Source organism: Prinia subflava, chromosome 7, assembly GCF_021018805.1.
Source record: "Prinia subflava isolate CZ2003 ecotype Zambia chromosome 7, Cam_Psub_1.2, whole genome shotgun sequence".
Taxonomy (NCBI): Eukaryota; Metazoa; Chordata; class Aves; order Passeriformes; family Cisticolidae; genus Prinia; species Prinia subflava.
The window spans coordinates 2,476,145-2,501,575 of NC_086253.1; the positions used below are offsets into that span (position 1 = coordinate 2,476,145).

General features: G+C 57.8%; 4 protein-coding genes across 6 annotated transcripts in view; 2 read left to right on the forward strand and 2 right to left on the reverse strand.

Annotated features, from left to right (window-relative positions):
* The first annotated feature begins 1,505 nt into the window (after positions 1-1,505).
* On the forward strand, positions 1,506-4,500 carry LOC134552481 (vasotocin-neurophysin VT-like). Its single transcript, XM_063401167.1, has 3 exons — positions 1,506-2,799; positions 3,240-3,441; positions 4,081-4,500. The coding sequence occupies exons 1-3, from the start codon at positions 2,680-2,682 to the stop codon at positions 4,251-4,253; spliced, it is 495 nt and encodes a 164-aa protein (XP_063257237.1). The 5' UTR covers positions 1,506-2,679; the 3' UTR covers positions 4,254-4,500.
* Positions 4,501-6,962: 2,462 nt separating this feature from the next.
* Positions 6,963-8,217, forward strand: LOC134552482 (neurophysin 1-like). Its single transcript, XM_063401168.1, has 3 exons — positions 6,963-7,165; positions 7,246-7,447; positions 8,168-8,217. The coding sequence occupies exons 1-3, from the start codon at positions 7,046-7,048 to the stop codon at positions 8,215-8,217; spliced, it is 372 nt and encodes a 123-aa protein (XP_063257238.1). The 5' UTR covers positions 6,963-7,045.
* A 466-nt stretch (positions 8,218-8,683) lies between these two features.
* MRPS26 (mitochondrial ribosomal protein S26) lies at positions 8,684-11,932 on the reverse strand. The gene is made up of 4 exons (XM_063401371.1): positions 11,643-11,932; positions 10,699-10,833; positions 9,517-9,640; positions 8,684-9,273 (listed from the first exon to the last, which is right to left on the reverse strand). The coding sequence occupies exons 1-4, from the start codon at positions 11,903-11,905 to the stop codon at positions 9,142-9,144; spliced, it is 654 nt and encodes a 217-aa protein (XP_063257441.1). The 5' UTR covers positions 11,906-11,932; the 3' UTR covers positions 8,684-9,141.
* Positions 11,933-16,886: 4,954 nt separating this feature from the next.
* PTPRA (protein tyrosine phosphatase receptor type A) overlaps positions 16,887-25,431 on the reverse strand; it is a 115,063-nt gene continuing 106,518 nt past the window's right edge. For all 3 annotated transcript variants that reach the window (XM_063401369.1, XM_063401368.1, XM_063401370.1), the window contains 10 exons: positions 24,362-24,528; positions 23,490-23,625; positions 22,491-22,640; positions 22,284-22,377; positions 21,187-21,263; positions 19,800-19,934; positions 19,436-19,561; positions 18,248-18,399; positions 17,921-18,056; positions 16,887-17,240 (listed from right to left, as the gene is read on the reverse strand). In XM_063401369.1, coding sequence (XP_063257439.1) covers positions 17,166-17,240; positions 17,921-18,056; positions 18,248-18,399; positions 19,436-19,561; positions 19,800-19,934; positions 21,187-21,263; positions 22,284-22,377; positions 22,491-22,640; positions 23,490-23,625; positions 24,362-24,528 — 1,248 coding nt within the window. In that variant the 3' untranslated portion in view covers positions 16,887-17,165. The remainder of the gene's footprint in view (positions 17,241-17,920; positions 18,057-18,247; positions 18,400-19,435; positions 19,562-19,799; positions 19,935-21,186; positions 21,264-22,283; positions 22,378-22,490; positions 22,641-23,489; positions 23,626-24,361; positions 24,529-25,431) is intronic.

Sequence of the window (25,431 nt, forward strand, 5' to 3'; positions counted from 1 at the left end):
GCAAATCCAGTGATGGAGACACAGAGAGGGGACCCTGGGGCTGCTGCTGGAGGATTTGGGGTAGGGCTTGAGTGGCCCCAAAGCCTTGGCTGGGACAGGATGTGGGATGGGGGCCCAGCAGTGCCCCGGGTACCAGGGAGCATCACAACCCAGCAGGGCTGGCTCTGCCCACCCTTGGGAGATCCACTTATCCCGTGACTCACCCCAGGTGACCCCAATATTTCCTTCTCCAAAACCCCCTTTTTTGTGTTTTCTGCCCATTTTCCCCCTCCCCGTTCCCACCTCATCCTCCCCTTGATTCCCCTAAGTGATTCTGCTTTGCGGCTGCGGAGCCTCTGCAACTTGGAAAAACATTTTATTAACCTTCCTTGACTTTAAAGAGCATAATTACATTTTAATCTCATATTCCTGTGTTATCATTCCAGACACAGAGTCATTTGAATGCAGATCGTTCCCGGCTAATGTAATTTTACGATACAGTAATGAAGAGACGGAGCACGAGCGCCTAACACCCAATTTAGAGCTGACATTTGGGGTTCTTTTAAAGAAAAGTTTTCCCAGCCGAGGGCTTTTGCGTCCTCCTCGGCCCTGCAACGTAAGTGGGCTCGGGCTCCCGCTGTGCAGGGATGGGTTTGGATGGGGAAACGAGGCTGGTGCTAATGATGTTGGTCATTAAATCCCCCACGCCTGCCCCACGTGGGTGATTCAGCGTCACGGGGCAAATTTGGGAACTCGCCGCTCCCTCCGGCCCCAGGGAGAGCTGAGTCAGGGGCTGTGGCCACCTTCACCCCCCTCCAGGGGAGGAAATTGCCCTCATGTTATCCAGCAAAAGCCCCAAAACCCAAGACTGTCACCCCCGGGGTGGATCCATGCTCCAAAATCACCCGGCAGGAGCTGGGACAGGCTGGGAGCCCCCAGCACTGAGACATGAAATGCTTCCCTGTGTGCCTCAGTTTCCCTTGGGGGGGCAAAGCGATGCTCTGGGGTTCAGCCCCCTCCAGCCTTGCTCCCTGCCTCCTGTGGAGCTTCCCAAAGCACTTTGGAACAAACATGAAGGTTTTCCAGGGAGGATTGTGTGGGATCACTGTTTCCTTTGGGATACCTGAGCAAGGCAGCCCCTTCCCCACCACCATTCCCCTCACTCCGACTGAGGCTGGGCTGTTTGTCCAGCAGAATAGGGATGTTAATGAGGGGGAGAAAATGAAGGAAACTAATGAGGGGCAGGGGGAAAACATATTCAGCCATCCCAAGTGATGTCCAGGCTGATTTTTATGGTTCTCTGCCTCAATTCCCCACCTTACGTGAAGATGAGTAAAGGACAAAACCACTCCAGAAGAGGGCCCACAGCTGGCAGCACCCTCACACTGTCCAGCCCCCCAAACAAGCCCCTCCTGGTCACTGTGAGCCAGGCCCAGCATTTCTGGGGGGAGAAGGAGAGGGTGGATACTCACAGGCACCAGATTCCTCTCTGTGTATTAATTTCCCTCTGCTGAGATTGCCCTCGGTGTAGCTGGAAAAGGGATTTGGGAACAACAGGAATATTCATGGCTGGCTGGGGCAGGGGGTTGTTGATGGCGTTTTTCCTGTACAGATGTTTTTGACAGCCCATGTGCTGCTGCCACCCCCAAAGGTGCCTTTTCTTATGGTCCCCCCCTCTCCTGCTGCTTTCCCTGCCTCCTGCTTTCTTGGGAAGAGGGGGAAGAGGCAGGAGAGCCGTGAGCAGCACTGATGGATCCCTTTGGGGACAGGGTCCTGCCCTGCACCCCGATGCCACAGCCCAGCCCCTGGGTTTGGGGTGGTTTTGTGCACCCGGGGTTCTCTCTGAGCCCCAACCCTGTCAATCCCCTCCAGCATCCCTCCCCAAACTAGCATCCCACAAACCAGCATCCCACAAATCAACATCCCACAAACCAGCATCCTTCCACAAATCAGCATTCCTCCTGGACCAGCATCCTTTCCCAAACCAGCACCTCTCCCAAAATCTGCATCCTTCCAAACCAGCATCAATCCCTAATCAGAATCCTCTAAATAAACAACCCTCTCTAAAGCACCTTCCAAATCCTTATCCCTCCCCAAATTAGCATCTCTGCCAGACCAGCATCCCTCTGAAACCAGCACCTCTCCCAAAATCCACATCCATCCCAAATCAGAATCATCCCAAAATCCACATTCATCCCAAAATCCGCATCCATCAAAAATCATCACACCCCAAACCAGCCACTCTCCCAAAATCCACATCCATCCCAAACCAGCACCCCTCAAACCAGCACCTCTCTCAAAATCTTCCTCCTTCCCAAAGCCACGTCTACTGGTTGAACATCTGTCCCCAAACCCACAACCCTCCCCAAACCAGTGCCACTTCTCCCTGAATCCCCCAGCCCATCCAATGCCCTTCCCAAGCCCATCCAGGGCCGGCCCGCACCCCTCGGAGCAACCAAGGATGGGATTCACCAGCCCTGAGTGCTGCCGCACTGAATCATCTCAATTACAGACTTGCTTGGATGCGATTTGGGGAATAAAAAAAAAAAAAAAAAAAAGGAAAAAACAACAACAAAAAAACCCCAACCCATCCCTCTTCTTCCTCCTCCTCCTCCCCTGGGAAGGGGCGATGGCAGCATAAATAGCAGCTCTCTCAGCACGGGGCCAGACGCAGCTGGAGCAGCTGGAGCACCCTGCACCATGGCAGAGCCTTCGCTGCCCCTCTCCTTCCTCTGCCTCCTCGCCCTGTCCTCCGCCTGCTACATCCAGAACTGCCCGCGGGGCGGGAAGCGGGCGCTGGCCGACACCGCCCTGCGACAGGTACGGGATGGGCGCCTGGGGACACGCAGGGAGGGACAGGGACCCACACCTGGCTGTGCCACGCTCCCCGGAGCTGTGGGGGTTTTTTGGGGTGGCTGGGGACACCCCCGAGGGCAGGCGATGGGCAGTGGCGCAGGAGTGACCACTCCAAAGTGCTGCTGGCACCTCGGGGAGAGGCTCGGGCTTGGGGGTCCTGCTGGGCTGGGGGGAGCGGGACAGGACAGAGCACAGAGAGGGGACAGGGAGGTCACCGGACACCCCAAAGCGGGCACACGAGGTCACCGCTGCCGGTGGCGGCGTTGGTGGCGGTGTGGCACCTCCAAGAGCTGGAGGGGAGCCGCTTTCTGTGCGCAGGGGTGCATTTAATCGGGGTTTCCAATACAACGGGGTGCAAGGAGGGGGTTTTGGGGTGCGGGCACTGAGGCAGCTCCTCCCCGCAGTGCATGCCCTGCGGCCCCGGCAACAGAGGGAACTGCTTCGGGCCCGGCATCTGCTGCGGCGCGGAGCTGGGCTGCTACCTGGGCACGGCGGAGACGCGGCGCTGCGCCGAGGAGGATTCGCTGCCCTCGCCGTGCCGCGCCGGCGGGCAGCCCTGCGGAGCCGGCGGCCGCTGCGCCGCGCCCGGCATCTGCTGCACCGCCGGTAACCGGGAACCACCGGGAGATCGGGATGGGCCAGGAGCGTGGGGGGGTGTGGCAAAGGGGAGAACGCTCCAGGTGATGCTTATCTGGTGGTGTGGTTTAGTCTGAGGGAGGGGAAATTGAGGCGGGGAGGGGAAGAGGTGTTGGCGCCATTCAGAGGTAATTTGGGGGTGGGTGGATTCAGGCTGAGTGGAAGGAAGGAATTGTTCCCTGTGAGGGTGGGGTGGCCGTGGCAGAGGGTGCCCAGAGCAGCTGTGGCTGCCCCTAAGTCCCTTGGAAGTGCCCAAGACCAGGGTGGATGAGGCTTGGAGCAACCTGGGACAGTGGAAGGTGACCCTGCCCATGGCAGGGGGTGGAACTGGGTGGTCTCTAAGGTCCCTTCCGACCCAAACCATTCTGATTCTAAAGGATTGGGCTCGGAGCTCCTTCCTGACCCACCATGAGCTTTTCCCTGGCCAGCGCAGCCTCCCTTGATGTGCCAGGAAATCCAGCCCCGCTCCCTGGTTAACAGGAGAGACAAAACCGGAGCACGAGCTGTGCGGGTCCCCCCGGCTGCCACCAACCCCTTCCCCAGCCGAAAACCACCCCCTGGCGATCCCAAAAACCCCGTTCCATCTCTGAATTTTGCTTCCCGCGGCAGAGACGTGCGCCATGGACAGCGGCTGCCTGGACGAGGACAGCGACGGCACCCAGGAGGTGGCGGACGAGAAGAACCTGACGGTGCTGGACGGCTCGGCCGGAGATCTGCTCCTCAAGCTCATGCACTTGGCAAACCGGCAGCAGCAGCAGCAGGGCAAGCACCCCCTGCTCTGAACCAGGCCTTGGGGAGTCCCCCTGAGCCTGCCCGAACCCCCCACCCCGGCTCTGTACATACGACACCCAATAAAAGCCCTCGTGCACTGTGGTGGCCTCGTCCTGGGCATGGGGGTGGCTCCTGGGGGCTCCAGGGGATTCAGGATGGGGGTGTTGGAGCCTCTTCTGTCCCCAGATCCCCGCAGAGCGCGGGTGGTTTGGCAGGGCTGGCTGCAGGGTTTGGCCCCGTCCTTGCAGCTCCCAGGGGAAGGAGCTCAGGCAGAGCTGGGATTTGAGATTTGGGATTTGGGATTTGGGATCATCGAGTCCCAGCCAGGAGCCCCAGCAGCAGCCCCAGGAGATGGGGACAGCTGGGATGTGCCACCGCTGCGTTACCTCGTGGCCAAGTCCCTCTCTGGGGCGGATTCGGGGCCTCGCTGCCTTCAGGAATCAGCACAGCAGCCACTAAAAGTGATAAAAAGTAAGGAAAAGCATCCCAAATCCCTCAAGAACAGAGAGATTTGGTATCCCAGCTCCAAAGATGCTCTCTGGAGCTGGTCTCATCTTTCCCCATCCCCTCCAGACACCGACAGGGAGGTTCAGTCGCTGTTATGCCACAGTCACCCCCAAAATTTGGGGTACAGTTATCCCCACCCTCTCCCGGCTCTCTTACCCTGAGGGGTCCTTGCTCCAGGGGCTCTCCAGGCTGGGACTGGCCCCGGCACAGGGGACAGCTCGTCCTTTATACTGTCCCTGAGGGAGGTGACACCTCCGGGGAGGTGGAGCTCCCTGGCACAGGCGGGATCCATCCTGCCCACGGCAGCTCCCCGCGGGGGACGCAGGATTGATCCAGGACTGCTTCCCTCAACCAGCACCTTATTCCAGCGCTGGGGAGGGGGTGACCCCAAATTACCCCCAAAAGGGGTGAAAGGGGTGGCACCAGCATGGATGGGGGACTCCAAGCTGGGATGAGGGAATTGAGCTTTCAGCCCAGCTCTAGCACTCGGACTTTTCCAAGATGTGAACCCCCAACATTCCTGCAGCACTGGGAAATGTGTGGCTGAGCTGGGAACGCTCCATCTGATGAACACCTCAAAATCAGGCAAAAGTCGACTCCCCAAAAAGCACCAGGGGTTGATAATTGTGTTTTTTCCCCACTTGTCTGCCTGAGAAACATCCTGCAGGGGTCTGGGTGCCCCTGGAGCAGCCGTAGGGGCTCTGGGGTGACAATTCCCTCCCTCCACCCCGTGCTGAGGCCGGAGCTGAGCTGCTGGGACAGCACAGAGCAGGTGCTGAGCCCCATTTCCAACTCTCACCAAGGATCCCAGCGCCTGCCGTGTCCCCAGGGATGGGGACTGACCCCGGATGGGTGACAGGGACCTGGCTGCCCTCGCGCCAGCTGCACTAAGTGGCGGATTTCAAAGCAAGCCAGAAGGACAGGAAAAGGTCACGACTGTCCAGCTCTGGGCTGCCTAATTCCCAATTAAGCCGGTGCAGGGTAATGATCTCAGTGGATGTCAAGTTTTGTCCTCAGCAGGGAAATTTATTCAAGCTGGGAAGCTCCTAATTGGGATAAGGAAGGCGAGGGGCCGGGGTGAGCAGGACCCTTGGTGGTTGCGTCAGCCTTTGGCCTCATCAGCCTTGGTGCTGCTGCTCAGGGAGGAGGGGGGGCTTTGTCTGCTGCTGATGTGGCTCAGGACACCACACTCAATCCCTGTGTGCAGCTCCAAGAGAATCAGTGGGGAAATTTGGGATTTCAGGCCTTTGCCCAGGAGGTTTGGTGTTCTCAGGTGGCTTTGGAGCTGTTGGATGAATGTCAGTGGGGATGTCACAGCTGACCCTGAGCAGGATGAGCCCAGTGCTGAGCATCCCCCAAAGGCCAGGCACAGATGGGCAGGCAGGGCCAACAAGGACTTTCCCCACCCCAGATCCCATGGATGATCCCAGAGGATACGGGATTGCTTCCTCAAATCCCACCCAAAGGCATCTGAAGCCAAGGGAAGCACACTCTCCTCTCACCTGCTGCTGGGTGGACACATCCCACCTACAGCTGCCTTCCTTCATCCCTGCCCTCTCCATGCCAGAGGGGCTCCCAACGGGAAACACCACAGCTCAGCAGCCCGGAGTGACTGCTGGAGAGGGACCCCACGCCCCTGACTCCATCCACAGCTTCCACACGTTCATCCAGCCCCGTCCACAGCCTCCACAAATTCATCCAGCCCCATCCACAGCCTCCACACGTTCATCCAGCCCCATCCACAACCTCCACATGTTCATCCAGCCCCATCCACAGCCTCCACAAGTTCATCCAGCCCCATCCACAGCCTCCACACGTTCATCCAGCCCCATCCACAACCTCCACACGTTCATCCAGCCCCATCCACAGCCTCCACACGTTCATCCAGCCCCATCCACAGCCTCCACACGTTCATCCAGCCCCATCCACAGCCTCCACACGTTCATCCAGCTCCATTCACAGCCTCCACACGTTCATCCAGCTCCATCCACAACCTCCACACGTTCATCCAGCCCCATCCACAACCTCCACACGTTCATCCAGCTCCATTCACAGCCTCCACACGTTCCCACCGCCGCTGGACTCATCAGGGAGGAGAAAATCAACACCTTGTCCTTGACCTCACGTCCTCGACCTCCGGCTATTAGCCGAGCCCTCTGCTGTGGGAAGCAATGCCTTGTGGTTTTTAAGGAACACGGGTGACGCCGGTGCCAGACTCCCCAAGTAGGAGCCAGGACTATAAATACAGGGCCTGTGGTTGGGATGAGCAGCCAAAAATCCCCCCTGTCCCGCCGCTATGTCCTGCAAGGCTCTGGCCCTCTGCCTCCTGGGGCTCCTGGCTCTCTCCTCCGCTTGCTACATCCAGAACTGCCCCATCGGGGGCAAACGCGCTGTGCTGGACATGGATATCAGGAAGGTAGGTCCTGGAGGGCTCGGAGCGCTCCCAACCCCATCCTCCCCTTCTCCCAACCTTCTTCCCCCACGTTCCCCGAGCAGTGCCTGCCCTGCGGGCCCCGGAACAAGGGCCGCTGCTTCGGGCCCAACATCTGCTGCGGGGAGGAGCTGGGCTGCTACATCGGCACCTCGGAAACGCTGCGCTGCCAGGAGGAGACCTTCCTGCCCACCCCCTGCGAGGCGGGACGCAAACCCTGCGGCTCCGGAGGGAGCTGCGCCGCTCCCGGCATCTGCTGCAGCACCGGTGAGGCTGCACGGGATCGCGGCATTCCCGTCACGGAGCCCTCGCACGGCCGGGAGGGAATTCGGGGTTCTGCAGAGCAGTGGGAGAGGGGACAGTCCCCAAGGGGTTGTCTTTGTCCCGTCTGTGTGTCCATCCAGCACCCTGACAGCCCGACCACGCTCCATGACCTATCCACACCCCTGGGAAGGGATGAGACCGCGAAGGTTTGGGGCAGGGGGGAAACTGCAAATTTAGGGGGCTGAGCAAGCGCAGGACCCACGTCCCCTCCTGTCTCATTAGTTTTTCTCAAAATCCCACCCTCCTCCCTAAATGAAACTCCCAGAGATCCTGCTGGAAATCCTGGGAAGCATCAGAGAATGGAGTGAGCATGAGCTCATCAAACCCCAGTGCTAGGGGGACCCTGGGGGCTCTTCAGGGGTCTCTGGGTGTTCTGGGGATTTCGGGGGGCTGTTTCGGGGATCTCTGGGGGCTGGTTCAGAGGGTGCCAAGGGCTGTTTCAGGGATCTCTGGGGTCGTTTTTGGGGGTCCCTGGGGGCTGTTTCAGGGATCTCTGGAGCCGTTTTGGGGGGTCCCTGGCAGCTGTTTTGGGGGATCTCCGGGGCCTGTTTTGGGATGTTCCTATGAGCTGTTTCAGGGATCTCTGGGGCCGTTTTTGGGGGTCCCTGGGGGCTGGTCGGTGCTGTCTGGTTTCCCACCACCCTCCCCTCTCTCTCCCCTCAGAGGGCTGTGGCACTGACTCATCCTGTGACCAGGAGATGCTGTTCGTGTAGCCCACCCCGGAAAGAATCCCACCTCCATCAATGCCCCAGCCCTGTCTCAGGCTGAGACTCAGACTGAAGTGATCAGATTAATTAGAAATAAAACTTGGACAGAAAAACTACCCAGACAGAAGTCTGTGGGTTTTGTGTGCTCGCCTAGTTGAGGTACAAGCTTGGGAGAAGAACTTTTAGGGAAAAGTGGAGGTAAAAAGTGAGGATTTCAGGTCAATTAACAGAGGGAGGGAGGGAGGGAGGGAGGGAGGGAGAGGGACCTGTAGACCTCAGTTGAACCACAGCAAACTCCAGGCTCAACGCTGGGCAGCCCAAATCCAGAAGTTTTAGCACAAAGCTGACAGCCTGCAAGACCCCAAGAACCCAGAACACCCACAGTCATTACAATTTTATCTACACCTGCAGCTGCAGGTGATGAATAAATTAAGCCTGAAGGGAGGAATAAGGAGACACCAGAAATCCGGGATCATTCAGACACATTTTCTTATTGAGCCACACCAAGGGATGTGCAAAGGAGGGTTTAAAGTGTGAAATCAGGATTACAATTAATTTCTTCCCAACAACAAAAAAAGGGAAGGTCAGTGTTTCCTACAAATTCATTCAGCCCTCATTTGCCTTTGGAAGCATCCAGAGGAGCTGACAGCAGGGAGCTGAGCCAGGCTCTGCCTCAGGACTGCTCCCACACGCTGTGTGTGAAGGCAGAAGGGATCCAAACACGTGGGAGGTGGGATCACAGGCACAGCAGCAGGGCTGAGCCAGGCTGGAGCCTCCAAGCTCCCCCTCACCCCCTTCCCGCAGGCGTTAACCCTTTGGAAGCAGCACAGCCAGACCCGTGGCCCTTCCCCACCACTTGTGTGGTCAATTGAGACATTCAAAGGAGGGATCTGTGCTGTCTGGGGGCCCTCTGGACCCGTGCCAGGGCTGCTAGGACAGCACCGTGCGCCTGACGATGCGCCCGTCCTTGTCGATGGCGAAGTTGTAGTTGCGTGGGTTGTCCAGGCACTCCTCGATCCGAGCCTCCAGGTTCTCGGGGGTGATGAAGTTTTTGGCTTCCTCCTGAACCAAAGGACAAGGATCACCCCCCTCAGGATTATCCCACCCTGTTCCCAGAGCTCTGGCTCAACCTCTCTCCCATCCACGCGCTGTCAACGCCCCTGGAAGGTGTTGATGCTTGTGTTCCCAGCTGCCAACTGAAAAATCCGTGGAAAACAAAGCCCACAGCTCCCACATGGCTCCCACGTGGCTCCCTGGCAGGGAATTCTGGCAGCCTGGTTCCCAGGAGGCACCAGCTGCTCTTACCTGCAGCTGGAGAACCTCCTTCTCCTTCTCCTCCACGAAAGCCTCCATTTTCCTGGCCTGTTTCTCCGCAATCTCCAACCTCCTCCTCTTCTGCTCCTCCTTTTCTTTCCTGACTCTCTCCTCTCTGCCAGACAGAAAGGAAGATCTGATGAATGAGGTGACAGATTCACCCCCAGGAGAGCAGGAGCTGCCCAGAGCACCCTGACTTGGCCCTGAGCAGCAAAAGGCACAGGAACCACGACAGCTGCACAGGCAGATTTATTTAAAAAGTGAGGATTTCCCAGAATCAATTAGGGTGGAAAAGGCTGTGTCCTCTTGTCCTCTGCTCCCAGGGAGCAGATCCTGACCCACTCTGGCTGCACCCTCCTGTCAGGGAGTTGTGGAGAGTGACAAGGTCTTCCCTGAGCCTCCTTTTGCCCAGGCTGAGTCCCCCCAGCTGCTCCCACCAGGATTTGTGCTCCAGACCCTTCCCCAGCTTTGTTGCCTTTCCCTGGACACACTCCAGGATCTCAATGTCCTTCCTAAACTGGGGGGCCCAGAACTGGACACAGCACTCAAGATGTGGACTCACCAGTCCTGAGTAGAGGGGAAGAATCCCTTCCCTGCTCCTGCTGGCCACACCATTCCTGATCCAGGCCAGGAGCCACTGGCCTTCCTGGCCACACTGCTGCCTCATGTTCAGCCTGCTGTCCTCAGTGCCCCACGTCCCTTTCTGCCTGGCCACTGTCCAGCCACTCTGTCCCCAGCCTGGAGCACTGCAGGGGTTGTTGTGGCCAAAGTGCAGACCCCACACTTGGCCTTGTTAAACCTCACCTTGTTAGATCTGCGCCCTGGATCCAGCCTGGGCAGGGCCCTGTGCAGCCCTCCTGTCCTGCAGCAGACCCACACTCACACCCAGCTTGGTGCCATCTGCAAATCTGCTGATGGTGAACTCGATCCCCTCGTCCAGATCATCAGCAAAGACACTAAACAGGACTGGGCCCAGCCCTGATCCCTGGGGACACTGCTGGTGCCTGCCTGTGAGCATTCCCCACCAGCCCCTGAACTGGCCACGAACCAGCTCCTAACCCAGCCCAGAGTGACCCTGCCCAAGCTCCTCTGTAAGTATCAAACCAGACTCTAACTGAGCCCAGTTCTGCCTGAGCAGGGCAGGCTCTCCCTGGCTGCAGGGGCCGTGCAGACCTGCGTGCCTGCTGCCGGGCGTTCTCCTCCTCGTTCCAGGCCATCAGGCGCCGGTGCTCCTCCAGCTCCTCCAACGAGCCCTCAGCCAGGCGCTCCTCCCGCTTCTTCTGCAGCACCTCGGCCCTGAACTCCGCCCTGTCGGCAGCGGGGGAGGGCACTGAGCTCCTGCCCGCGGCTGGGAGCAGAGCCAGTTCTCCCCAGGCTGCCCCACAGCAGAACCAGCCCCACCCCCCTGGCCCTTCCCTGCTCCACAGTGCTCCCAGTCCCACCACCCTCACTCTTCCCTGCTCCAGTGCTCCCAGTCCCACCACCCTCACTCTTCCCTGCCCATCATCAATCCGAGCCCCATCACCCTTTCCCACCCCCAGTATCCCAGGATTTACCTGCTCCTGTTGCAAAGTGTCCCAGACCCTCCCCTGCCCCACAGCCAGCCCTGTCCCTCACAGCAGCCCCAAATGGCCACATTCCCCTGCCTCACAGACCCATGTCCATCCCACAGCCAGTCCCACACCCAGCACCATCCCTCCCTTGTTCCACACCAGCCCCCAGCACCTTACCCAGCCTCCAGCTCCATACCCAGAGCCACAGCCAACCCCGACCTTCCCGTGCCCCACAGCAGCCCCACAGCCCTACACCGAGTCCCCTCCCCTGCAGCCGGTCCTGTACGCAGCCCAGTCCGCCCGCAGAGACCCCACACCAGCCCTCTGCCCTGCATGCAGCCCTTCAATCCTCCCTGCCCCACAGGCAGTCCCTTACCCAAACCCAAACCCAAACCCACCCCCAGCCCCATAACCAGTCCCAGCCCAAGCCGTGTCCGACCTTCCCTTGCCCCACAGCAGCGCCCAGCTCCAGCCCCCCTCGCACAGAACCCCCCATCCCCATCGCCACAGCCCGACCCTGACCTGCCCCACAACCCCATCCCCAGCCCCGGCCCGTGCCGGTACCGGAGGGCGCTGAGCACCAGCCGGTGCTGCCGGTACCGCTCCAGCACCACCAGCAGCTCCTCGGGGTCCACGGGCGGCGGCAGCTTCACCCGGCCCGCCTTGGACTTGGCGGGGGGGTCGTGCCGGCTCTTGCGGCCCCGCGCCGGCACGGCCCGCGGGGACCAGCCGGGACAGAGCCCCGGGGCGGGCGCGGGCCCCAGCGCGGCCGCCAGCGCCGGCAGCGGGACGGGCCCCGGGCGGCAGCGCCTCAGCGCCCGCAGCATGGCGGCGCCGCAGTGACGTCACGGCGCCGAGAATGACGTCACGGCGCGGGGCAGCGCGCGGCGCCACGGGAAGGGAGGGGGAGCGGGGCCTGATGGGAAATGGAGTCCGGGAGAGGAGGGGGACACCGTGGGGACAGGGACACGGACACTGACATCCGTGGGGACAGGGACACCCTGCACAGGACAGGGATAGCCAGGGGACAGGGATATCCATGGAGCAGGGATACCCATGAAGCAGGGATACCCTACACGGGACAGGGACACCCGTGGGACACGGACATCCGTGGGACAGGGACACCCTGCATAGGACAGGAACAGCCAGGGGACACGAAAGTGGGGTGGACGTGGACACCCTACACGGGACAGAGACACCCGTGGGACACGGTCATCCGTGGGGCAGGGACACCCTACGCGGGACAGGGACACCCGTGGGACACGGGCACCCGTGGGACACGGACACCCGTGGGACAGGGACATCCGTGGGACAGGGACATCCTGCACTGAACAGGGACAGCCAGGGGACACGGTCATCCGTGGGGCAGGGACACCCTACGCGGGACAGGGACACCCGTGGGACACGGACATCCATGGAGCAGGAATACCCTACGCGGGACAGGGACATCCGTGGGGCAGGGACACCCTACGCGGGACAGGGACAGCTATGGGGACAAGGACACCGTGTAGAGGACAGGGACAGCCGGGGGACATCCGTGGGGCAGGGACACCCCCTGGTGAAACTGGCACCCCCACGGAAGGGGACACGGGGCGCAGAACCCCCGCAGGACACGGACGCGGAGCCTTGAGGAACAGGGAATCCCCCCAGGGAACAGCCGCCCACGGGACACGGCACCCCAAAGGACACAACCAGCTGGCATCGGACACCCCACTCCACGGGACACGGATTCCCAAGGATCAGCACCGCTCCCACGGGACACGGCATCCCCAGGGGACACGAGTGCCATTTCTCAGACACCCCCCGAGAGACAGAGCCCCCCTCGGGACACCAATCCCACCCTCGGGGCAGATTTCCCCCCACCCCGCGACATTCCCAAGGGACACTCATCCCCGTGCCACCCTCCCACCCCACGCGGGGCCCTTCCCCAGCACCATCACTGCGCACAGATCCCCCCAGCCCCTTTATTCCCGCGGGGCTCCGTGGCTCCGGTCAGGGGCGCAGCGCGGGTCGCTGCGGGACAGGGGCGGGGGCATCGCTCAGTCCCGGTCCGGGGGAGCCCCCCGGGACCCCCCGGCCCCGTTCCCGCTCACCGAGAGCGCCTCCTCCCGCCGCAGGGGACACGGGAAGGGACGGCAGCGCCAGACAGGGGACGGGACCTGCGGCACGGGGACAAAGGGGGACACGCGTGGGGGAAAACCAGCCGGGATGGGGGGATCACCCCGAGGATGGGGGGAATTCTAGGGTGGATAAACTGAGGGGGGTTCTGGGAGGGAGGTGAATCGGTGGGGAGGAAAACCGCGGGAAAAGGAGATAATCTAAGAGGGGGATAATTCAGGGAAGGGGAAAACCGTGGGGGTGATAAATCCGGATAATTCATGGAGAGGGATAAACTGGGGGTTATAGCCCGTAGGGGTGATAAAACCGGATAATTCAGGGAGGAGGATAACCGGGGGTGGGGGGGTTATAGCCCGTGGGGGTGATAAATCCGGATAATTCAGGGAGAGGGATAACCTGGGGGGTTATAGCCCGTGGGGGTGATAAATCCGGATAATTCAGGGAGAGGGATAAACTGGGGGGGTTATAGCCCGTGGGGGTGATAAAACCGGAGTGGGGTTTAATCAGGAGCGGGGATAAATCCAAGAACTCGGCGGGAAGATAATCGCGGGAAGGGGATTGCGAGGGGCTATAATCCAAGGAGGATAATTTGGGGCAGTGTAACTCGAGCAAGGGGATAATCCAGAGGGATTATAACCCCGGGAGCAGAGGGAGGGACAAACCCTGGGGCAGGGGGACACGGCTGGGGTGGGCATCACCCTTGGGCGGCGAGGAATCACCCCGGGAGGGACGGGAAGGACCTGCGGGGGGGTGACCCGCGGGGGACACCCTACCTGGAGGTTGGCGGGGCTCCGGAGGTCCCGCTTGCCCCCCGGGTACCAGCCGTGGGACCAGTGCTGGCCGCGGCCGCGGGGCAGCGCGCAGCTCAGCAGCAGCAGCGCCAGCAGCAGCAGCGACCCGCGGGGTGCCATGGCCGGGGGGCTGCGGGGACACGGGGGACCCTGTCCCACCGGCATCCGCTCCCCGGGGGCGCTGCGGGGGGGTTCAGCACCCGTGGGTGCTGCCTGGGGTGGTTTGGGTCCGGCAGAACCGCAGGGGTTGAGTGGGAGGGATGGAGATCCAGAGGGGATGAGCACCCCTGGGTGGTGCTGGGTGGGTTTGGAGTGCAGGTGCTGCAGGGGCTGACCCAGCATCTCTTTGGTATGCAGATCCAGAGGGAATGAGCACCCCTGGGTGCCCTTTGGGGCTGGAGGAGCCCGAGGGGCTCAGCACCCCGGGGTGCTGCCGGGGTTTGGATCCTGCACGGACACTCCCTCCACCCCCCAGTGCGGTCTGATGTGGGGCAGGCAGGACCCCCCTCCCCGTGCCGTGGCCGGGGCAGCCTCACCTGGACGGGCCGGGGCCGGTGGTGGCGGTGGTGGCGGTGGTGGTGGCGGTGTCCGGCTGGGCACGCTCCGCTATTTGAAGGGCTCGGTGACAGTGACGTCGGCCTGGCCACCGTTCCCACGGGGGACCGTGACCTCGCTGATGGCGTCGGCCTCCCTGTGCCAGTGTCCAGCGTGTCCTTCCCCCCAAACCCCGCAGGACAGCACCCTGACACCCCTTTTTGGGGACTCTGCCCTGCTGACCCTGGTGTGGCCCCATCACCACATTCCCCAGGACGGGCTCATTTCCCATTTCCTGGCTCCTGGGAAAGGGATGGACCCACATGGTCCCTCTGCAGCTCCAGGGATGCTCTTGTTGAAAGGAGGGGAGCAAATTCCCCGTGCCTCAGTTTCCCCCATTGCCCCGGTTCTCCCCACACATTTCAAATTTGTCACCCCCGAAGTGGGGCTGGACGCTGGCCGTGGCCATGGAACCCGAAGCTCCCAGCTCAGGGGATGTGGCAGAGCTCGGGAAGGGGATTTAGGCAGGCTCTGGCCCTGGATTATCTCCAGCAGATGCTCATCTCGCTGATATTTGCACTTGGCTGCAGGACGGGGCTTGGGCAGATGCTGTGGCAAAAGCTCCAGGCAGCTCCCCAGAGCCCAAAATTTCCCCAAGTTCCCTGAGATCCCGGGAATGAAGGAAAAAAAATGGGGGAAAACTCATTAAAAACACCAGAGAGCAGCCAGCACGCACTGGGCAGTGGGATGGAGGGACTTGGTGGAGTGGTCCATGTTCCTGGGTGGAGCATCCGTGGGGACAAATGAAGCCCTCCTGTTCAAGGAGGGTCCCCATTCCTTTGGGGTCACCACATTTATTTCTGAGTGTGACTGACAGCCTTGGCCCAAAGCCCCCAAAATTTAGGAGCTGGAATTTATTAGCAACGGGGTGAAGTTGGGGCTCATGAGTGGCACCAGGTGATGGAGTAGGGATGATGGCAGCAGCAAAGGAACTTTTGGGGGTGTTTTGTGTGGCTGAGGGTTTCCCCTTGCCTCTGTGCCTCCACTGAACCCACTGTGAATCCTGCCTGGATGGAAAAAGCTGGAAAACTTGGATAGTTTTGACTCATGGGCTGTTTTTACCCAGAATTTCCTAGATTTCAACCCCATATCCTGAGTTTAGGACATCCCTGGGCAGAGCTGTCAATATTCCTGGACCCTGCCACTCACCCTGTGCTCCCCATCACTGTTTGGGGTGTCCAGAGAAATCCCTGGGGTGAAGTCTCTGCTCCAAACCAGTTCTCCCAGTCCTGCAGTGGGGATGGAGCTCCCCCATTAACCTGGGTGTGGTGCCCCTGACTGCAGGAGGAACAAGGAAGGTGTTTCCTCAGGCACTCCTTTATGAGAAAGAAAACATTAAAATCAACCCTATTAACCTGTTTTCTTTTTCTAATGTACGAGTGCTGCACCCCTGGTCCTCAGGATATTTCTTGACCTTTTGAATTCTTGAAAGAGATCAGGGCTGGAGTAGGGATTTGGGAGAAATCCTTCCCTGTGAGGGTGGGCAGGCCCTGGAATGGATTTCCCAGAGAAGCTGTGGCTGCCCCTGGATCCCTGGAAGTGTCCAAGGCCAGCTTGGACAGGGCTTGGAGCAACCTGGGACAGTGGAAGGTGTCCCTGCCTGTGGCAGGGGGTGGGATTGGATATTCTGTGAGATCCCTTCCACCCCAAACCATTCCCTCATTCTGTGATCTCTCAGGATGCCAGGAAAAATCATCTGACATCTCCTCCAGAGCTGGGGATGGAGCTCACGCGGCCCAAGGAGCACCAGCAGGGATGGCAGGGCCACTGTCATCACCCTCAGCTCAGGGCCAGGCCCAACCCCTGCTCCAAAATCCAGCTCCAAACACCCAGACCTTTCCTGCAGGGAGCAAAAATCCTTTTGCTTTTCTGGAGTTTGCTTTTTTGGGGTCAAAATCCCAACATTTGGGCGCTGCTCTGTGGCAATCAGTTTCCAAACCAGCAGCACATGGTGGCCCGACTCTGAGGGAGGAAAGTTTTTAGCTTTCGGTACAAAAATGAGGGTATTTATATATAAACACACACACAGAATGAGCTTTTTTTTTTTTCTTTCTCTCCTTATTTTTTTTAAGAGCTGACCAGCAGAAAAATGTGAAACCATTTCCCTGCAGGTTTGGAAAAGCTTGTGCTGGTGGGGTTGGGCAGGGGGATCGGGTTTTGTTTTCAGATGAGATCCAGGATATCTTTCTTTCCCTTTTTTTTTAAAAAAGGCTTTACTCCCTCAAGAAAAAAAAAAAAAAAAAGAGATTTACAAACAAAATAACAGCCTGTGTCAACTCTCCAGAAGAGAGATGGTTTGACAATATTAATCCAAACATCACGCTATTTAATTCCCCAATAAAACATTGGAAAAAAAGGAGCCAACAGTATCTGCACTAACACTTTGCTACATATAAAATCTCCAGCTAATATGAAGCTTATGGTACCAACCTCTAAAACAGTTAAGATATATACACATAGGTTTTTTTTTTTGTTTGGGGGGGTATATTAACAAACAGAATATTACAAAATATTAAAGAAGGCAACTCTTCTGTCATTTGTTTTTGGGGGGAGGTGGGTGTGGATTTTTTGTTCCTGTTTTTCTTCACTTGAAGTTGGCGTAGTCTGAGAAGGCGTCGATGTATTCCTGCACCACCTTGTAGCAGAATTCGTACTGTTCCTGTGGGGTTTGGGAGAGAACAGGGTCACAGCAGGAAAATCCACACCTGAGACAGCACCTGAAGCGTGGTCAGGTGTCCAGAGCAGGTCCCACCTCCTTGGGACCCCCAAACTGGGGGCACAAGAAACTGATGGCAAAAGAAACTCTGCCTTCCCCTTCCCTCTCTGAGGTTCTGTTTAGATCCCAAAAGGCTTTTCTTTTAAAACCCTGAGTAAATCCCTCTTGCAAGACCTCGCCCAGCCCCACCTGCTCCAACCCTAGCAATGAGCAGGGTTCCACAGCCCCTCCAGGACACTCTGCCCGGTGGTGCAGCCCATTAATGTAGGGAATGTGGCTGAAAGTGTCTCCAAGGAGGTTCTGGCAGTGCTTAAAAGGCACTTAAAGAGGAAGGGGAGACACCTCCTGGCCCACCTCCTCAGGATCATGGATCCTGGAATGGTTTGGGTTGGGAGGAACCTTAAGGATGACCTTGCTCTACCCCCTGCCATGGGCAGGGACACCTTCCCCTAGCCCAGATTGCTCCAAGCCCTGTCCAGCCTGGCCTTGGACACTTCCAGGGATAATGATCTCACATTTTCCCTCACTCCCTCTCTCATGGAGAGTGAAAACCTTCACTCAAAGAGGTTTTTGCTCAACACTGAGCCCCCAGCCCAGGTTCTGGCGGGGCAGGAGGCACCTACCAGTGTCTGCACCATGTGTGGCCTCTGTAGTCTCAAACTCTTGACTGTCTGAAAGACATCGAGGATGGCCTCTGCCTTCACCCTCTCCAGGACAGTGCTCAGCGCACAGAAGGTGCCCGTTCTTCCTGCTCCAGCACTGCCAAAGAGAAACCAGGGGTGAGGGACAACCCAGGGGACAATCCACACGGGAAGCACCAGAGGAGCCAGCCCTGCCCCAGCCTCTCCCAGTTTACCCAGGCCATTCTTTGGGGTTCTGCCCCCCTCCCAAGCCCCTGCTGGAGCAGATCCCGTGGCAGGGGTGGCCCAGCTGCTGCAGGCAGGCTTTACCTGCAGTGCACAGTGATGGGGTGGTTGCCAGACTGCTGCTGCTGCTTCTGCACGGCGGCGATGATGTTGATCATGCCCTTGCCGTCCCCGGGGATCCCGACCTCCGGCCAGCCGTGGAAGTGGAACTGCCGGATCTGCCGGCTCTTGTTCTCCTGTTGGGAGGGCACAGCTGCAGCTCAGGCAGCTGCTGGGATCTGTGCCCAGGCACCCACGGGCTCAGGGCTTTGGGACAGCAATCCCTGTAGGAAAGCTGCTTGTGTGGAGTGGCATTCCCAGGGCACAGAGCAGGGGGAGAGTGGGGAATGGAGAGGGCGGCAGAATGGAGGGGATGGAGGAACATCACTCTGTCTGTCATCTGCAGCACAGACAGACAGCAGGACAGAGATCTCTGCTTTTAGTTAGTTTTTAGCTAGCTGAGGCACAGAAGTTCCCTGGATTGTTGGTTTTTTTCTTTTCCTTGGGACTGTTTAAACCTGCTCTGGACTGAAAACCCAGAGAAGCACCTGGAACTCACACCTGGGGCCCAGGGACAGCATTTTCCAGCACTAGAGGGACTGATAAGAGACTGGGAGATATAAGAAATGGTAAGGGACTGATAAGAGACTGGGAGATATAAGAAATGGTAAGGGGACTGATAAGAGACTGAGCGAGCTGAGCTGCAACCCACGGCAAGGACTTTGCCATCTCTCTTCAGAACAGTGTGAGGTTTTACTGTTTCATATTATTCATTTTTTTATGCTCGTGGGCACTTTGTTTGTTAAATAAACAGTTTTTTCCACTTTTCTCCAAGGAAATTCTTTCACAGACCAATTAGGGGAGGGGCCATTTGGGTTTGCTTTCCAGAGGGACCCCATTCGGAGGTTTTCTCCCAGATTTGCCCTAAACCAGGACAAATACATTTATTGGCCAGGCAAACAATCCGTGTAGGAAAGCTGCTCGTGGAGGAGTGGCATTCCCAGGGCATGGAGCAGGGGAAGTGTGGGGAATGAGGAGCAGGAGGTGAGGGCAGCAGAACGGAGGGATGGTTGAGGAGCGAGCAGCAGGACAGGGACTCTCAGGGGTGGGAGGCAGGATACAGGGATAAAATCCCTCTGGGACAATGGGGACCTCTTGGAGCTGAGGGAACACCAGCAGGGGCTCACGGCAGTGAAACCCAGGAGCCCCCAGAGGGAGCAGGCAGGCTCTTACCCTGGTGTTGGTCACCAGCAGGTCCCTCACAGTGTAGCTCTCACACTCCTCCTCCTTCTTCAGCTCCACCGTGATGTCCCCGTAGGACACGGAGCCGTCGGATGGCCAGTACTGGGCACACTTCTCCTGAGGGGGCACCACAGCAGGGCACAGGGTGAGGAACCCCTGTTTATCCCCACGGGTTTGGATAGAAAAATCCTCTGGCAGCTGCCCAATGCCAGGTGGGACCCCACAGAATTCACAAACTCCCACAATCACAGACTGCTTTGGGCTGTAAAGGACCTTAAGGGCCATCCCATCCCAAAGCCCTGCCACTCATTCATTCATTTCCTTGGTGTTACTGCAGCTGATCCTGGGAGCTTACCTGGCCTCTCTCCTCCAGCTCTGTGAGCATCACTATGGAGCAGGATTTCCACTCCCAGATCATCCTCCAGAAGTCCTCTATCGTGTGCTGCAGCGGCCCTTGGCTGGCGATGTACGAGTCCTTCTGGCGATACCCCTGGAATTTGGGAACAGGCTCAGTGGACCAGCAGCAGGAATCTCCTGGACACTGCTGGCCTACCAAGCTCAGCTCAATTTTGGGAGGTTCACATTCCCTGCACACACCTGGCTTTATCCATTTGGCTTTCCAGCACACCTGAGCAATATTGCAAGCTCTGGGTGCTGGAGCAGAGCTTTGCCTTAGCTCCAAGTACTCCAGGCACGATTTTTATTGGGGATTTTTGGAAGAAGCAAGCAGAACTAAACAGAACTAGATGATCTTTAATGTCCCTTCCAACCCAGACCATTCTAAGATCTATGAAAACCAGCAGGAAGGCTGGATGACTCTGGCTCTGCCACAGCCACAAAGAGTTTCTGTTTCCAACCCCCTCCAACTCCCCTGTGCCCTCCCTGCAGACTGTGACTGCAGATGCTTCGTCATTTGGAGTTTGTCATTTAAGCAAAGTTCAGCAGAGGCAGGAAATTGAATCCTCAGCCCAAACTGCTGACGTGCCACGGAAGCTTTCTGATCTGGATGCACAACAAGACAGCTGCTCCTGGCTGCTCCCCCAGCCACAGCAGGGACCCAGCAAAGGAGATTGCAGGGAGCAATTAATTAGGGATGTCAGAACTGGGGATAAACTGGTTTTAGTGGGCAAACGCAGTGATTGCCTTTTTTTGGGGGAAAAAAGCACCCTGTGTCATTAGGAGATGGAAAAGAGCAGGGTCTGTCACTGCATGGAGATCAATACTCATCCGAGATGTCTCCCTGGAGTCAACAGCACTGCCCAGGAGAGAAGGATGTGCAATCACTTCTCTCCTCCTGGGAGTGAGGACAGCACTTAACCTCCCTGCCTCGCCACCAGACAGGTGTAATGGGATTGACCTGGCTCCTCTCCAAGGTTTTGGGATGGTGTATTGCTCCCTGATCCCATCTGGGGGATGTTTTCTGACCAAACGGCCTCTGCTGTGTTATTTCCATGGATATGTGGATCTGTTCTCCACGGCCATCAGCAGAGCCCAGAGGGGCAGAAGTGAGCCCAGGGTTTGGAGGCTCTGCTCAGGCTCCAGCTCTCCCTCAAGGAGCTGGATAAACCTGGGGGTTTCTTGGAGAAAGAAACCAGCACCATCCAGTGACACAAAGCAAAGTCACGTGGAGGGAGCTGCACAAAACCCACAAAAGGAGTGTTTGGGACAAATTCTTCCCAAAGGAAGCAGCCTGAGGTGGTTTCCATTGGGAGAAGATGCAAAGAAGATTGGAGAAGACTCACATCAATGAAGGAAGCGTTTACATAGTCTGTGTTCTCCTCCCCTCTCTTCACTGGAATGATTACTCGGTTGAATTCATCTGGAACAGAACAAAATCATCTGAGATTTGGGATAACCTGCACGGCCTTTAGCTGGGGAGTCACCAAGCCCTAAGTGTGAGACAGAGGGAAGGGGAGGGGAGCACAGTGCACCTGGCTGGGACAAGCACAGTCAGCTCCCCCCTCTGCCATGCGTGGTTTGGGGCAGAAGGGGATGCTGAGCTCTCCAGGAAAAGGACCTGCTCAGTACTGGGACTCCCTTCCCTTGAGGCAGAAAGTCTTGGCAGCAGAAACCAGCAGAGAGAGCCATACAGGGCTGGTTGCCCCTCTGTGCCCAGACAAAGTTCGAATATCTTCAGGCATGGAGACTCCGCAACATCCCTGGGCAGCCTGTGTCAGCACCTGGTCACCCCCACAACCAAAACGTGTTCCCAGTGTTCCCAGGGACCCTGCTGTGGTCACTGTGTGCCCATGGGCCCTCGGCCTATCCCTGCCACCCCTGGCAGGAGCCTGGCTCTGTCCTCCCTGCACCCTCCCTGCAGGTGGTGATGCTCAGGGATGAGACCCCCAGAGCCTTCTCCTCTCCAGGCTGAGCAGCCCCAGCTCTCCCAGCCTTTCCTCAGGGCAGAGATGCTCCAGACCCCTGCCTGGGCTGTCCCCAGCCTGGCCATGTCCCTCTTGTCCTGGGGAGGCAGGACTGGAGCCAGCTCCAGGTGTGGCCTCAGCAGTGCTGGGCAGAGGGGCAGGATCCCCTCCCTGGAGCTGCTGGAAGTGTTTTGTCACACACAGCCCAGGCCACCACTGTCCCTTTTGTCACAAGGGCACTTTGCTGGCTCAGGTTCAGGCTGGAGCCTGTCAGGACCCCCAGGTCCCTTCTTGCCCAGCTGCTTTTCCACCCAGCTGGGTGACCCCAGTACAGACTGGTGCCTGGGCTGGTCCCTCCCCAGGGGCAGGACTTTGCCCTTTTCCTTGCTGAACATCACCAGGTCCCTGCTTGTCCCATTTCTCCAGCCTGATTCCTGTCCCCACACCCACTGGACACACAGCCAAACAAGCCTTACATGGAATTATCTGAAGCACCCTGTTCTTCTTCATGTTGGCCGGCAAATTGCCCGTTCTCATCTTGTCATTCTGAATTTTGATTGAAGTGAGCTTCTGTGGGGCAAGGAGCAAAGCAGAGGGGAGTTTCAGAGGCCCCCAGTGCCAGGCCAGCCCATGGGGACCCTTGCTCCACCCCAGCAGATCCACAGGACAAGGACCACGCTCACCTTGAACTCCTCTTCCAGCCCGTTGCTGCTGGTCCCTGGCACTTTGTTGTAGATCTTCTGCAGGTGGATCTCCAAGGAGGTCACCTCCAGCTCCGTGTCACCGTAGAGATAGTGCTCCAGCAGTGCTTGGTATATGAACACATACTGCATCTGCAGGGTCGCAGGGAGAGGCCGTAAAAGGAAGTCTGAGTCTCACTTGAAATCCTCCTTTTTAAATTGGTCCCACTGTTCATAACTACACCTCCCCTCTATCCATAAAAGTTACTTTGGTTTTTTTTCCCCCTGCTCCTTTTTTTCTGCCATGTTCCATGCCCAGTGAGCACATGCTGGTTGCAAACCCACCACTCCCCTGGCCATCCTCTGAGACCCCAGAAAAATGAGTGGCAACCTTCCTGCCACTAAATGGGGACTGGGGCTTTATTTACCACACCAAACAAAGCAGATGTGACACAAAATGTTCTCCAAGCCTAGAGAAAAGGAGGCTCAGGGGGGACCTTGTGGCTCCACAAGATTCCCTGACAGGAGGGGGCAGTCAGGGGGGAACAAGGGATAGGAGGAGAGGGAACGGCCTCAAGCTGTGCCAGGGGAGGGTCAGGTGGGATATTGGATAAATTCCTTCATGGAAAGGGTTGTCCAGCCCAGGGCAGTGCTGGAGTCCTCATCCCTGGAGGGATTTAAAAGCCATGTGGCACTTGGGGACATGTCAGTGGTGGCCTTGGGACTACCACTTGTAACTTAAAGGTTATAAAGACAGGTTTATTAAACACACACTAAAGGAAGGAAAAAAAGGTGCTGGGGGAATGGTTGGACTCGATCTAAAGGACTTTATCCAACCCAGATGATTTAATGATTCTCCAAAGAGGATTAAAAAGAGCAGGACCCCCTGAAGGGCTCCCTTGATGCCGCGTCACCCAGAATGAGGGATGACACTCAGCCCTCAGGCAGGCTTGACTGGGTGAAGGAAAGGCACCTGCAGAGGGCAGGGCAGCCCACACTCACATCTGTCTGTACCATCTGGCAGCGCTGGGCGCGGATGCGGCTCACGAAGCCGTAGACATCCACCTTCCTCTCCGTGTGCATCATGTCCAGCATGGCGTCGATGACGATGAAAGTGCCCGTGCGTCCCACCCCGGCGCTGCGGGACAAGGGGGGGAGGTTGGCAAGGAATTCCTCCCTGGGAGGGTGGGCAGGCACGGATAGAGGGTGTCTAGACAAGTTGTGGCTGCCCCTGGATCCCTGGAAGTGTCCAAGGCCAGGCTTGGAGCAGCCTCATCTAGTGGGAGGTGTCCTACCCATGGCAGACTAGATTGTCCTCAGTGAGACCAGCAGTCATTAAAGAAAGACAAAGCTCTTGGAATGAGCTGCTTCACAAGAAGGCAAGAAAAATGAACTTGGGGTGGTGTAAATGTGACCATCTCTGCTTTTAACCACGGGGCTTTCTCCTTATTGCAGTGTGGAAGCCCCTGTGGCTCCCCCAGGGCTGCTGCTGTGCCTGAAGCCACTCCAGGGGAGGCCAGGCTGCACGGCCCAGTACTGCCTTCTCCCAAAGAGGGATGGGATCTTCTCATGCCAGGGCAGTGAAGAGCCAAGGGAGATGCCACCATGCTCAGCTTGCCCCACTCAGCATCCAGCCAAGCCAAATGACCCCTCCAGCTGAGTTGTACCACCCCAACATCCCTGATTACAAGGACTTCCTTCAATTCATGCATTTTTTTTGCATGTCCCTGTGAGGAACGTCCCCGTTTAACACAGGAAAGTTAAATAAAGATAATGAAAAACTCCTGACTAAAAAAATAAAAATTTCCTTTCAAACAGGAGAAGCTTTCCAGGTGACCCAGGACGGGCAGGGGTTGGCTGTGAGCAGGACTCACCTGCAGTGCACCACGATGGCTCCTGCATACTGGGGATTGCAGGTCTTCACCTTCTTCAGGAACTTCAGCATCCCGATGGGGGTGAAGGGCACCCCGAAGTCGGGCCAGCTGGTGAAGTGGAACTGGGTCACCAGGCGCTGAGGCTTCTTGTTGGTGACATCTCCCACCTGGAGGGGAAAGCTGGGCTCAGGTTAATTCATGAGAAATGCTCAGGTCTCCCTTCTTCCCCCAAAATTAAAAGAGAGAGGGAGCTGCAGAGCTGAGATGGAGCTGGATGGCAGCATCCACAGCTGACAGGCTCAGGCTTGGGGACAAACCAGTCTCCAAAAACATGACATTTGAACCACCCAGCACCACATCCCACATCCAAGGCGTGTAAGATGCCAGTCTGTCCCTGCCTGTGGATCCAGCCTGGCAGCAGCTGCCATATCTCATCCTCAACAAGCTCAAACAGAAGCTGTTGCTCCATCTTTTCCCCCTCCTCCGTCCAGATCATCCTCAGATTAAAGGCAGGGGAGGAAAACACACACATCCAGGTCATTGGAGTGAAAGATGAGGCCCAGGAGAATCACCCTCAGGGTCCAGACAGGTTTGCAAGCACCAACTCTTCCCTGCCTGCCTCTGAGAGTGGCAGGAAAACAAACAAGAGTGACTAAAACACCCAGAGCCTCCTTGGAGGACAAAGAAATGTGGTGACAGATGGGAAAGCAATCAGACCCAACACATACGGCGCTGGATTTTGTCTCAGCTGAGGGGATAAATCTGATTATTTTCAAGCATTAAGTGTCTGTGTGTGAGAAAAGGAACCAACACTGGTAACAGCAAGTGCTGGAGCACTGCAGGGTGCAATTTCAGCCCTGGCATCCCTCAGCTTCCCTGCTCTCAGCACAGCCATGCTGGTACCACTGGGAACAGGCTCTTGGGAGGAATAAATCCTTAACAACTCTGGATAAAAATGGGTGCTGGGGATCATTTCACCCCAACTCTGCTCTCACAGAGCCTTGGAGGAGTTGAGCCAGCACCTTTGGGTGTGGAGAGGGGAGGGATGGGGCAGGAAGGGATGGAGAGGG